Genomic DNA, 12,207 nt, shown 5'->3' with positions numbered 1-12,207 from the left:
TCTACCCAGGATTCAGGAAATATCATTGGACAAAGCTAAACAATTTTGGGGGAAGAAAGCTGAGAATTGTTGGGTGCTGTAAATTCTTTTTGTCAGCGACATTTGTGTGTCCCCGTGCGTGTCATCTTTGTCTGGGTGATGCTGTCACCGGCGCCTTAAAAGGAATCGGGAGTAATTTGGTGCTTTATTTGTCTATAACATAACTTGGGGAACTGGATTTTTTTAAAACAAATGGGGCCTGGGAGAAGCTACCAGCGCAATTTGGGATTTTTTCCCATCCCCAACTCCATTCGGACACCCGTTCGGCGCTTTCAGTGCAGCACCTCTGGAAAACCCCTCAAAAACTAAACTATTCTGGAGCTTTGATACTGCCTGAGCACCTTTGGGTGAATTCCGGCCCAAAAATTATGTTTAAACCCCACTTTTTTCCCTTTTTTGGGCTGTTTCATCCAAAAGTGAATGTTGGAATAGGCCAAGAATGGGATGGAGGGGAGGTCTTCCCCCAAACGCGGAGCCTTCCGGGGCCCCGAGCGGGAGGAACCGGCTGCCCGGTCTTTCCCCGGGCCATCTGCTGGTTTTGCTCGCCCCGTTCCTCGCCCGGGGTGAGTGGCCTCTGGTAGGTGGGTGGTGCGAGGGGGCGTGGCCTATGCAAATATGTGTGACTATGGGCGTGGTGCATCCAAATATAGCGAGTCGGGGGCGTGGCGCATAGGAGGACTCGTTCTGGAGGCGCGGTGTGTGGAAACCTATGGGAGGGGGCGTGGTCTATGCAAATGTAGGCCCGTTGGGGGGCAGGCGCGGGGGAGGGTGCGTTATTTTTCGCCCGTACCGAGTCGGGGTGTCCCCGCCGCCGCCGTCCACCCCCCGGTAGCCGTGGGCGGGTCGGCGCGGGGGTGCGGGTGGCGGTCAGGGAGCGCGCTGAACCCCTGTGCGTCAGTGCCGGGCGGGGCCCTGCCTCCGGAGCCCGTGCGGGGGGTGTGGGAGCCCCCCGCTGCTCAGACGTCACGGGGGGGTTCTGCCAATGCAGCAATTCCGCCTGAAATCGCTTAACTCCGCTACCGGCGGCGGCGGGCCGGGGGGACTGCCCCCTCCCCGGGCACCGGCCCGGCCGTCTCTTCTGCCCCCATTCCCCGAGGCCCGGCCCCGCCGCCCCCGGACAGCCCTCCCGGTGCGGCAGCTGCGGGTCATGTCTCCGAGTACAATGTACCTCCCCAAAAGGAGGTGTCACCTGTCGCCTCCCCATCCCCTCCCGAAACGCAGCCCCCCCTCCCCGCACTGTTACCGTAAATCGGCAGAACCAAACTTTCTAAGCCTTAATTTAAGTTTAGAAAGCAGGCGCTTCTTTATTACGGCGCCGGGCGCACAGGGGATCACTCCACCCAGTGTGCGTACCGAGTTGCTCCGCTACAAAAATTAAAATATACGTATTCATTACATTTCCGAGAAACAATTGACATATTCATATGATTGCCGGGAACTCATTAATATATGTAAATGTCCGTGACGCATGCACCTTCAGGTACACTGGTGGGCGTCCAGGGTCTTCCTCACTGTGTCCTCTGGTTGAACCCGGTCCTTGCGCGTGCTCAGCTTGGTCACAGATTTCCACCCCACCTTTAATCTTGGAACCTCCAGAAGATTTTCTTGGTTTACTAACCAGGCCTACAACTCCTCGCTTTCTTGACAGGTACTTCAAAGCTACATTGTTCAACAGCTAGGTTAGGTCATACCTAGTTCCCAAATGCCTATTATGGGTTTGATTTTCATTGATCGGTCCCTTGACTATACATTACTCTCAATACCCATATCCAAATAATCAATGGTTATTTCTATTAATATCTATTATTTTGGGTCTAGATATTTAAATCAAGATGGGAAGGGTAAGGGGGTTTCTAAGCAGCGTCACTGGTGCATAACAGGTTTCTATAATTACTAGCCTCAAACAAAACTTCTCTATTCTATTCTTCATTGTTTCATCTGGGTTCTACTTGTTCCTTGATACAAAACAACGATTACCTAGTGAGGACTCTATGGTTACAACTTTCAGAACACCCAGTGCTCTCACATTCTACTTCTGCTATAACCACAATCTGGTGATTTTACAACAAGGGAGAGCCCCAAATCCATTCCTGCAGTTGCCCTACAGACTCCTGCAAGGCTGGGAGCAGCAATTCCCTCAGGGAGAACCCCCAGGTCCATGCCTGGGTGTCCCCACAGCCTCCTGCGTGGCCAGGAATTGCATTTCCCTCAGGGAGAGACCCCAGACCCATGCCTAGGGCAGTGGCACAGCCTCCTGTGAGGCCGGGAGCAGCGTTATCCCTCAGAAAGAGCTACCAAACTCCCCCAAATCCATCCCTGGGGCAGCCCCACAGCTTCCTGCATGGCTGGGAACGGCGTTTCCCTCAGGAAGAGCCCCCAAACCCATTCCCAGGGTGTCTTCACAGCCTCCTGTGTGGCCGGGAATGGTGTTTCCCTCAGGGAGAGCCCCCAGATCCATCCCTGCCGTTGCCCTTCAGCCTCCTGCATGGCTGGGAGCAATGATTCCCTCAGGGATAGAAACCCTCTTAACCCCAAACCTATCCCCAGGGTGTCCCCACAGCCTCCTTCAGGGCTGGGAGCAGCGTTTCCCTCAGGGAAAAGCCCCCAAACCCATCCCTGGGGCAGCCCCACAGCTTTCTGCAAGGCTGGGAATGGTGTTTCCCTCAGGGAGAGCCCCCAGATCCATCTCTGGGGTGGCCCCACAGCCTCCTGCGAGGCCGGGAGCAGCGTTTCCCTCAGGGATGGAGCCCCTTCCTTCCGCCAACCCCACTCCTGGGCAGTCTTTTCCTCCCTCCCACCTCTCCCTACACCTCAGCGCTGGGGCAGCCCCACAGCCTCTTCCAGGGCTGGGAAAACACTCCTGCCCTTTCTCCTCCTGTGGGTTTTGAGAAGAAGAGCCCCCCGTCTGCCCAGCCCACACGTGGGGTCTGGGCAGCTCCACGCCTTGTGTTTGAACCCGGAATTGGGATATTTCAGTTTTCTTCTGCGATCAGGCCTGGTTGTGAAAGGGCCAGTTGTAGTGGTTAGGCTTTGGTGGGTGAGTAACAGCAAATCTTATTGAACTTTTCCTTTTTTTTAGATTTTGTGTAGGGGGCTCGTTGTCCTCACGCCCGCGAGTTCTGCTCCAGGTCAAGCGAAGCCCCATGGAACTGGCCCTAAGGGCGGCGGCGGCGATGGACCAGCACCCCTTCGGCATCGAGAACGTGGTTCATTTCGAGGTGAATCTCCCTGTTTTTTTATTTTTTTCAAAAGCGGGGGGCTGGTTTGTAGCGAGGCTTAAAACCCCGGGTTGTGCCTAAACGTGGGGCTGATTTCAACCTCAGGGGCTGTGACTCCGTCCAGCTCCGACTCACAGCCCTGGCAGCACCGTCAGCGTGCCGGGCTCGGTGTTCTCTTGTATTTTGAAGGGTTTCTTACGGATCGGCAGCAGTGGGGATATTTAGCAGCTGTGTATTGGTGGTGGAATCCATGTGGTGAAAAGATCTTTGGGGTAAAGAGGTGACTAGATGGGGTTTTTTTGCACCTCAAAAATGTTTCTTGTTGCTTTGTACATGTAAAAAGACATTCAGATCGATAAGGCTGAAGAAGATGGTAACAATCCTAACCCGTTTCACAGGAATTTCACTTCTGTCCTATTTTCATAAAATTACCCCCTACACAGGAATATGTTCTGTGGTTGGATTTTTTTGTTTTGTTTTGTTTTCTTTTCTTTTCTTTTATGAGAGTCCTTGCAACCTGCCCTCCAGCTGGAAATGGGCAATGCAAAGGCATTACAATGATAGATTTGCTAAATATGTTGCCAAGGTCTCTATTAGTGGCTTTCCCTGAAGCGGGGAAAAGACGTCCTGTTTAATTCTTGTTTGCATTTGAAAGTCTCTGTGAAATGGATTAAGCAGAGAGGGCTTCTTTTTGTGGGTCTGCCCTTGGAAGGAGAGCGCCTTTAGGAAAAGGCTTTTCTGGAGGGAACAGAGAACTTAATTGCTGATGGCTATAAAAGTGCGCCCTGTTTGGGTGGCTTGAAAACAAAACCCGTGAAAATCCATGACTGAAAAATGAGACTTTCTCCTAATGATTGGGTCGGTTGCTCTTAATCTTGTTCTGCCTATTCTTAAGTTTGTCACCAGGACAACCAGGTTCTAGAGATACCACTAGTGATAATACCACTGGCAGTGGAGGTCCAGCCTGGCTTATACTCCTACCTCTCGTGCCTATTGGGGTGCCTCCAACAGCCGAGAAATAGTTCTTCTTGGCAGCAAGTCCAGAGGCCAACCTGGTCTTGCCCTCCATCCTCTTTAGTTCGGTATCTCTGATTCTTGTGGCACAATAGGGTCCTTTCTTCAGTCCCGGAACTCCTATTGGAGTTGATATTTCGAGGATCTGTGAACATTCTGGTTGGGTCGGTCCACATTACGTAATTCTCTGTGGTTCTGCAACAGTAATGTCTAATCCAGTTACACTTATCTATTGGGGTTGTATTCCCACATCGGATACACTAAAGATCGAGGACTTGGGAGAGGTACTGCTCCCGTCTGCCACGGGGACCTAAAATGACCTTATTACAATTCTTACACTTAACCTGTAGATACACGCAACAATTACAATCGCAGCAAAGTAGGGTCGAAGGGGTTGTGTGCTGCCCCAGTCTGAAGGCACTCTCGAGGCTTTTGCTGTCTGTTGCTCTCATGCAGCAGCACTGACTCTTACGCGCCTTCTGAAGGCTCTCCAGGGCTTTTTCCTGTCAAAGCAAAACCATGAGACTTCCTTTTCATGGTTAATTTCCATATGCATACTTTGAATCTGTATAGATAATGCCTTCTTTTCCCTGGAGATAATCTAAAGCTCTCTTCAGAGCGTATAGTTCACAACTCTGGGCTGACTAATTTGCTGGTAATCCTCCTTCTTCAATTACCGCTTTTTCTTCCCCCAAAATGACGACATAACTACTTGCTCTCTTTCCATCTATACATCAGGAGGAACCGTCTCTAAAAAGTTGTTGGATAGTTTTTTGGTTTTGTTTTTGTTGTTTTTTTTTTTTTACATAGGGCATTGGTGTGTTTATTAGGTCTTCTCTTACCCTGGTTTGGTAATTTATAAAATCTAATCAATCATGATGCGGCTCCCCACTTGCCTGTCCCTACAGGAATTGTGAAGGATTCAGGTTTCCGTCTACTATGAGGGTCAAATCATTCTTTTCTATTAAAATGGTTTCGTACTTCAAAGTTCTGGAATCTGTTAACCACCGGCCAGACTTTTGAGATAAGATAGTTCTTACAGTGTGTGGGGGGGTATGTACGATTAGGGTTCTTCTAGAGGTTAATTTTTGGCTTTTTTCTACTAATATTGCTGTGGCCACTACTGCCTGTATGCATGTGGGCCACCTCCAACATACTGGGTCCATTAATTTTGGATAGGTATGCCACCGGTTTCCTTTCTCCGCCCCGTTCCTGCATTACGACTCCATGCGCTATCCCTTCTTCCGTGTTTATAAAAAGGTGATTTTTTTTTTTTTTTCTAGGGAGGAGAGGGCTAAACCCGGGGCTTCTATTAACTTCTGCTTTAATTCTTTAAATTGCTCTTGTTTGTCTTCTGTCCACTGTATTGGACTGTCTTTTACAAGTTTATAATAGAAAAATTTTATTGACTGAGTGTATCCTTTAACCCATAATTTACAGTACTCTAGTAACCTTAAAATCTTCTTTATTTCTCATTTCATTCTTGGCACACTTAATGCTGTAATTCGTTCTGGATTGATTTTGCTTTTTCTATTGATAATTAGATGCCTTAAATACTTCTTTTTGTACAAACTGCAGTTGTGTCGTTGAGACTCTTAACTCTTGTTCTCCAAAAAAAACCATTCAGCGAACGTATCGATGTCTCTTTCTGACTTTTTGCTCCCTCTCTCCTGATACCAACAGATCATTTACATATTGCAAGATTCTTACTGCAGGTTCTGCCTGGAACTCCCCTAAAATTTTCTCTAGCGTCTGTTCAAATAGATTTGGGGATTTTGTGAATCCTTGAGGCAGGGAGGTCCAGCGGAGTTGCTGCTTCTTCCCGGTGTCTGGATTTTCCCATTCAAAGGCAGTTTCATAATACAAGACTTCTCAGCTCCTGAGTCTACTAAAAAGGCGTAAATTTCCTCCTGGGGGCCTGATTTTAAATTTATCAAGGGCTCACTAATTCTTTCTTCCCCCAGCAGGCAGAGCCCTTGACACCCTTACTCGGGAGAGTATTCTTCCTGTTGACAGATTTTAAACACTCGGGAGAGTATTCTTCCTGTTGACAGATTTTAAACACTCGTTGATCTCTCTTTCGCCTGGGACACTCTCTCTTAAAATGTTCTTCCTGCCCACAATGGTAACACTTTCCGCCCTCTGGGGCTCCTGATTTCATTCACATGGGCTTTTTGAGCGGCAGCAGATGGGCTCCCTGTATCTTGTGTGCTCTCATCCCTGGCCCTGGATTCTGGGGCGCTTTATCTTTAGTCTTTGTTATTTCTTTTACAGTCGCCACCATTAGTTTTGCTTTTGCCCTCTGCTTCTCCTCATCGTGCCTCACATATACTCTTTGTGCTTCTCGTAACAGCTCATTGATTCCTCTCTCATGCCAGTCTTCCATCTTTTCCATTTTTTTCCTAATAGCTGGCCAGGCATGGGTGACAAAATTTATTTTTTAATAATTCCTGGCCAGCAAAAGTCTCTGGATCAGTCCCAGAAAACTGCTGAATATTCCTTCAGAGCCTCTTCAACTGTTCCATCGGCGATTCCTCTTTGAGTTCTTGGAACACAACCCACCCCCAAATACATAATCAATGAGTTCTTGGAATGCAGCCCACCCCTGAACATGCCCCCTCCCTTCCAGCAGCACAGGCGCTGTGCTTCCTCACGAGTCTTCCTAATAGTCATTGGAGGGAGGCTCGAAGTCTTTACCACCATGTCCTTCTTGTGGCTTCTTCATTCTTTACACTCCTGTGGTTATCTTAGCTAACGACACCACCCTTTGCCCTGCAAGTTTCTGTACTTCCAACTGTTGCTCTCGTCTGATATCCTGTCTAACACTATCCCTTTCCCAAACACACAGCGAGCACAGACCCATCTTAGCTGAAGCCATAGTGAGCACACATCTATTTTAGCTGAAGCAAAATTCTTTTGCTAAATTACTTATTACAACAGCAACACACACTGACACACCCCCCGACTGCATAGGAACACACACACTGACTACAGACCGAGACACACTAACACCCCACACACGCCCCCACCACACATGGAACACCCCACGTAATGCACACAGTGTTCGTGCACGTCATGCACAGAGCGTGGAAGGCATGCACATGCAGCACACACACACACACGCAGTGCGGGCACACACAGCCTGCCAGCATACGCACAAAATGCGCGCCCACATGGCACGCGCTCGACCCAGTGAACGCATACCTGCAGTGCGCACGCTCACAGGCTCATCTACACCACACTGCACGTAAAGAGTGTGCACCCACCGTGTGGGTACCGGGACACGGAGTGCACCCAGATACCGAGTGCACCCACACACAGGGCACACACGATGCGTGCACACACAGAGTGCAGCACACAAACTGACGTGCCGGCATTTCCCAGTCCCTGAAGGGCCGACAGGAGAGCTGGGGAGGGACTTTTTACAAGGGCGTGTAGTGACGGGATGAGGGGGAAGGGCTTCAAACTGGAAGAGGGGAGGTTTAGAATAGATCTTAGGAAGAAATTCTTGACTGTGAGGGTGTTGGACCCTGGGGCAGGTTGTCCAGAGAAGCTGTGGCTGCCCCATCCCGGGAAGTGATCAAGGCCAGGTTGGACGGGGCTCTGGGCAACCTGGGCTGGTGGGAGGTGTCCCTGCCCAGGGCAGGGGGGTTGGAACTTGATGGTCTTCAAGGTCCCTTCCAACCTAAACCATTCTGTGATTCTGTGTGTGCGCCCAGGCGTGCGCATAGGTACGGAGTGCAGCATGTGGGTGTGCTGGACTCATCCCGCTCGCACATCACCGCTTGCCTGCTGCGGCTGTAGCCAGATGGGCCCCTCAACACCCAAAACCGTGCATGCTGCCTGTAGCAGTTCTGTTCTGTTCTCTGGTGTATGTGTTTTGGGAAGGCCCTGGTGGCACAGGGCTGCAGAGAGCGGGGTGGCAGTGAACTTCCCCAAGAGGCCGCGATGCCACACGGGGTTTTTTGCTGCCAGCTGTCAGCAGGCAGCGCTCGCAGCCAGGCGCTGCTGCCTGCCGCGGGGCCTGCACAGCCTCGTCCCGCAGGCAGAGCGTTCAGCGGGGGTCTGTCGGGGGTGTCCCATGCCGGCTTCTGCCTCCCCTCCTGCCGGGAACCCCCCATGGCGCCCCCCCTTCTGCCAAGAGGCCACCGGGCCCGGTGCCCGGAACCAGCGACTCTGTGACATCAGCCCCGGGAACAAGAGCACCGTGGGCAGCGTGAGCACTGCGGGCATTACGTCGGCTGCGGCACTGGTGGCGACAGGCCCTCGGTTCGCTTCTTGCAGGTGCCACGTGCCGCCACTGGCAGCAATGAAACTGCTCCTCGTCGTCGTCCTGCTGGCGCTGTGCTGGCCTGTGCAAGGCGCGTGGGACAGCTGTGGGTAAGTGGCCCCAGGCTCTGGGGGGGAGCTTGGGCAACCCTGATGGGGTTCACTGGAGGGAGCCCGCTTGTCCCCCGTGGCCACAGCTTCCCCAACCCCGCCTGGGAGCCTCAGATCCTGGCCAGCACCCCGGCTGCTGGCACAGCTCCTCTACGGGGCTCAGGCAGAAACAGGGGCGCCCGCCCGCCCGCCCCAGGGGGTTCCCTGGCCCTGCTGTCCGTGCAGCGCCTTGTGGGGAGGGAAGAGGGCTGACCTTCAGCCTGAAGCGCAGCACGCGTGGAGCAGGACAGTCATGAGTTTCTGGTTACAGAGGGACCTGCGGGCTCCGGCCCATGGCTTACCAGTACGGCATGTCGCGCGTGGTGGGTGGCACCGATGCCCGTCCAGGAGCCTGGCCCTGGATCGTCAGCATCCAGGACCCCTGGGAAGTAGGCACGGGGCACATCTGCGGAGGGTCCCTCATCAGCCCACAGTGGGTCCTCACGGCGGCACACTGCTTCATCGAGGCCAGGTAAGGAGGGCCAGGGAAGGGGGGTGTCCCCACCACCCTCGCGGGTGCCCTGCATGCAGCACCGCCTGCTACTCCCATCCCCGTTCCTGCCAGTACGCCCAGTGCCTGGGCACTGCCAAGCCCAGCCCAGAGACTGCTGAGGAGAAGGCTGGGCTCGGGCCACTGCTTCCTAGCAGCCTCCAGCGCCACATGGCTCGTGCCTAAGGCATGCCAGGGCGGTGGCAGCCTGCGTGGCACTGCTCTCCTCTCTGCCCTGGGAAGCAGAAGGCAGGGAACGGCGGGGCTGCTGCAGCACGTGGCTCCGCTCCCTCTGACCCCCCTCTCCATCTGCCTTCCAGGCACATCAGCATGTGGCGCGTGGTGATCGGGGCCACCCAGTTGACTCGGCTGGGCCCCGAGGCCCAAGTGCGCCATATTAAGCGGCTGCTGGTTCACGAGCACTACAGGAATATCACGCAGAGGAACGACATCGCCCTGCTGGAGCTGGACCAGCCGGTCCAGTGCAACTACTACACCCAGCTTGCCTGTGTGCCCGACGCCTCACTTAGAGTGTCAGAGCTGCACACCTGCTACGTCAGCGGTTGGGGCGCCACCACTGCAAGATGTGAGTTCCCCAAAAGTGCTGGTGTCCTGAGTGCAAGCTCGGCACACTGGGGAGAGGGGTTGGGCTTCCCGAGAGCGGAGGCGAAAGCCGCAGTCAGGCTGTGGGGACGTATGCCTCCGGAGAGAATGGGCTGACCCACCGCCCAAAGCCAGACAGAGGGGAAACACGGGCACAGTGCCTTCAGGACGCAAAGCCAAGCCCTAGGGAAGGGGTTCACCCAGGCAGGGGGGGAGCTGCTGGGGCTTCATTGCTTTCTGTGCTCACAGCTGCAGGGTCAACGGATGTCCTGCAGGAGGCCAAGGTCCAGCTCATTGATGTCAACCTCTGCAACAGCAGCGGGTGGTACAGAGGGGCCATCCACAGCCACAACCTGTGTGCTGGCTATCCGCAGGGTGGCATCGACACCTGCCAGGTAGGACGTGCTGCAAGTCAAGCCCCGGCAGCACCGGCAGCCCTCTCGCAACGCCCAAACATCGCCCGGCACGTGCTTGGCCTGGCAAGTCACCCTGCCACCGCTGGGTCTCCACCGCTGCTGGGGCTCACCTCCCCTTCCCCAGCTGCAGGTCCTTGCCCAGTGCCCGCCTTGTCCCAGAGCCCGGGGACGCTGCCCAGAAAGCCCATCCTGTGCTCCCGGCAGCCCATAGGTCCAGATCCCAAAGCATCCCCCTTCCACACAGCCGGGAGCACTGTGCAGAGATGAGAGAGCGCCCGACCTTACAGGCCCTCCACCCTCTCCCAGATGAGGCTCTGTAGGCTCCAGCGCCGGAGCAGCGCCGTTGTGTGCAGTGAGCAGAGCTCTGGCAGGTGCTGGGAGAGAGAAGGAGCCGGCCAGAGCGCTGACAGCGGCCACCCACCACCACCTCAACCCTCTCTCCTCCCCTGCAGGGTGACAGCGGTGGTCCTCTGGTGTGCAAAGACAACAACGCGGACTACTTCTGGCTTGTTGGGGTGACCAGCTGGGGGAGAGGCTGTGCCAGAGCCAAACGGCCCGGAGTCTACACCTCCACCCAGCACTTCTACAACTGGATCCTGGTCCAGATGGGACTGAGCCCAGCAGTAAGGGGTACTCCAACAGCACGGGCTTGGAGTCATTTTCTCACCTCCTCAACCCCTTATCAGAGGCCAAGGCCAACACCAACACCACCGGGCACGATTAGCTCCTGCCCATTTCCACTCCAGAAGCTGGTGGAATTCTTTAGTCGGCTGCAGGAGCTGCTGCAGGTCCTGTGGGGGAAAAAGGCTTGAGCAGCGTGACGAAGAGGCTCCAGAGCAGGCCGCCCTGTTCCACGACCATTTCCTTCCGGGGCAATGCCTGCTGAGCCAAAGGCAGCCTCAGTGCCAAGGCCTGCTCTGTCCTGCCCGCGCTCCTCTGAGCGCAGAAGGGCTGATGTTGACTCGGTTGTAGAAATAAAGTTCCTGATTTTCACAGCTGAGCGTGCTTGAGTCCAATTCAGTCTCCGGTGCAAGGCAAGGACTTGCATGCCCGGCGCCTGCCAATGAGGCTGCAGGCAGACAGCAGGGCACGAAGGGAGAGTGACTCCCAAGGGCTGAAACGGTGCCTGGTCAGAGAGGAGGGTGCTCAGAGCCACCATGGGACGGAGAAGACTGGCACATGGAGGATAGGAAACAGTGATGTGACCTGCAGATGACTTTGGGGGTATGCATTAAGGCACACAGCTGGAGATTAGGGCCCAGTGTAAGCCGTAGCTAATTGAACAGACGGTGTGAAACTCCTGAGCGTGACAAGAGAAATTGCTGACCACAGCAAAGAGTGAGAAGCCAACAGGGCTCTCAGTCCCAGAAGGAAGAGCCGGATTTCAGGGGTAGTTAACGGGGGATTGATCCCCCCTTGTCTCCATTTTCCCTGCTTGAACATCCCCCTCATCTTCCTTGACTCCTCCCTTTCTCCTCCCTTGTCTCTCCTCCCAAACAAGGGACCCACCCCAGGTCACTTCCTCTCCTCCCAGGTTTGCTCCATCGCTGAAGAGATTTGGTGTTTCAGGTGCTGGTAGCTCGGTCGCCTGGGACCGCCATGGCATTACTGATGCGGCTTCCTGGGCACTGCTGGCCCTGCTAGATGCCTCTGCCCACACGGACCCCGACCATTCCTCCAGTTGTCTGTGCAGTGTGGCCACTCTCATCGTTCCTCCTTGACCACCTGCCAAACGTGGTGCTGGAATAGCAGAGTACCCACAGAAGAAGGTTTGCTCCATCGCTGAAGAGGTGGGGTGTTTCATGTGCTGGTAGCTCGGTCGCCTGGGACTGCCTCGGTCCCCGCCACTGCCTGCATGCATGTGGGCCACCCCCACGTACTGGGTCCATTAATTTGGACAGGTATGCCACTGGTTTCCTTTCTCCGCCCCATCCCTCCATTAGGACTCCATGCGCTATCCCTTCTTCCACGTTTACAAGAAGGTGAAATGGTTTTGGTTTCTTTTTTT

At 54.2% G+C, this 12,207-nt stretch overlaps 1 protein-coding gene across 1 annotated transcript in view; it reads left to right on the top strand.

Moving 5' to 3' along the window:
• The window catches only part of LOC309685635 (acrosin-like), a gene marked incomplete at both ends in the record, with an annotated part of 196,573 nt that overhangs the window by 46,235 nt on the left and 138,131 nt on the right, over positions 1 to 12,207 (top strand). The window contains 4 exons of the mRNA XM_082501373.1: positions 8,962 to 9,145; positions 9,631 to 9,781; positions 10,039 to 10,178; positions 10,652 to 10,822. Of these exons, the coding sequence (XP_082357499.1) occupies positions 8,962 to 9,145; positions 9,631 to 9,781; positions 10,039 to 10,178; positions 10,652 to 10,822 (646 nt within the window). The remainder of the gene's footprint in view (positions 1 to 8,961; positions 9,146 to 9,630; positions 9,782 to 10,038; positions 10,179 to 10,651; positions 10,823 to 12,207) is intronic.

This window comes from Vanellus vanellus (genome assembly GCF_965231255.1).
Source record: "Vanellus vanellus genome assembly, contig: HAP1_SCAFFOLD_137, whole genome shotgun sequence".
NCBI classification, from domain to species: Eukaryota; Metazoa; Chordata; class Aves; order Charadriiformes; family Charadriidae; genus Vanellus; species Vanellus vanellus.
Note: the sequence above shows the minus strand (reverse complement) of the source record. Positions and strands in the feature narration are given on the sequence as shown.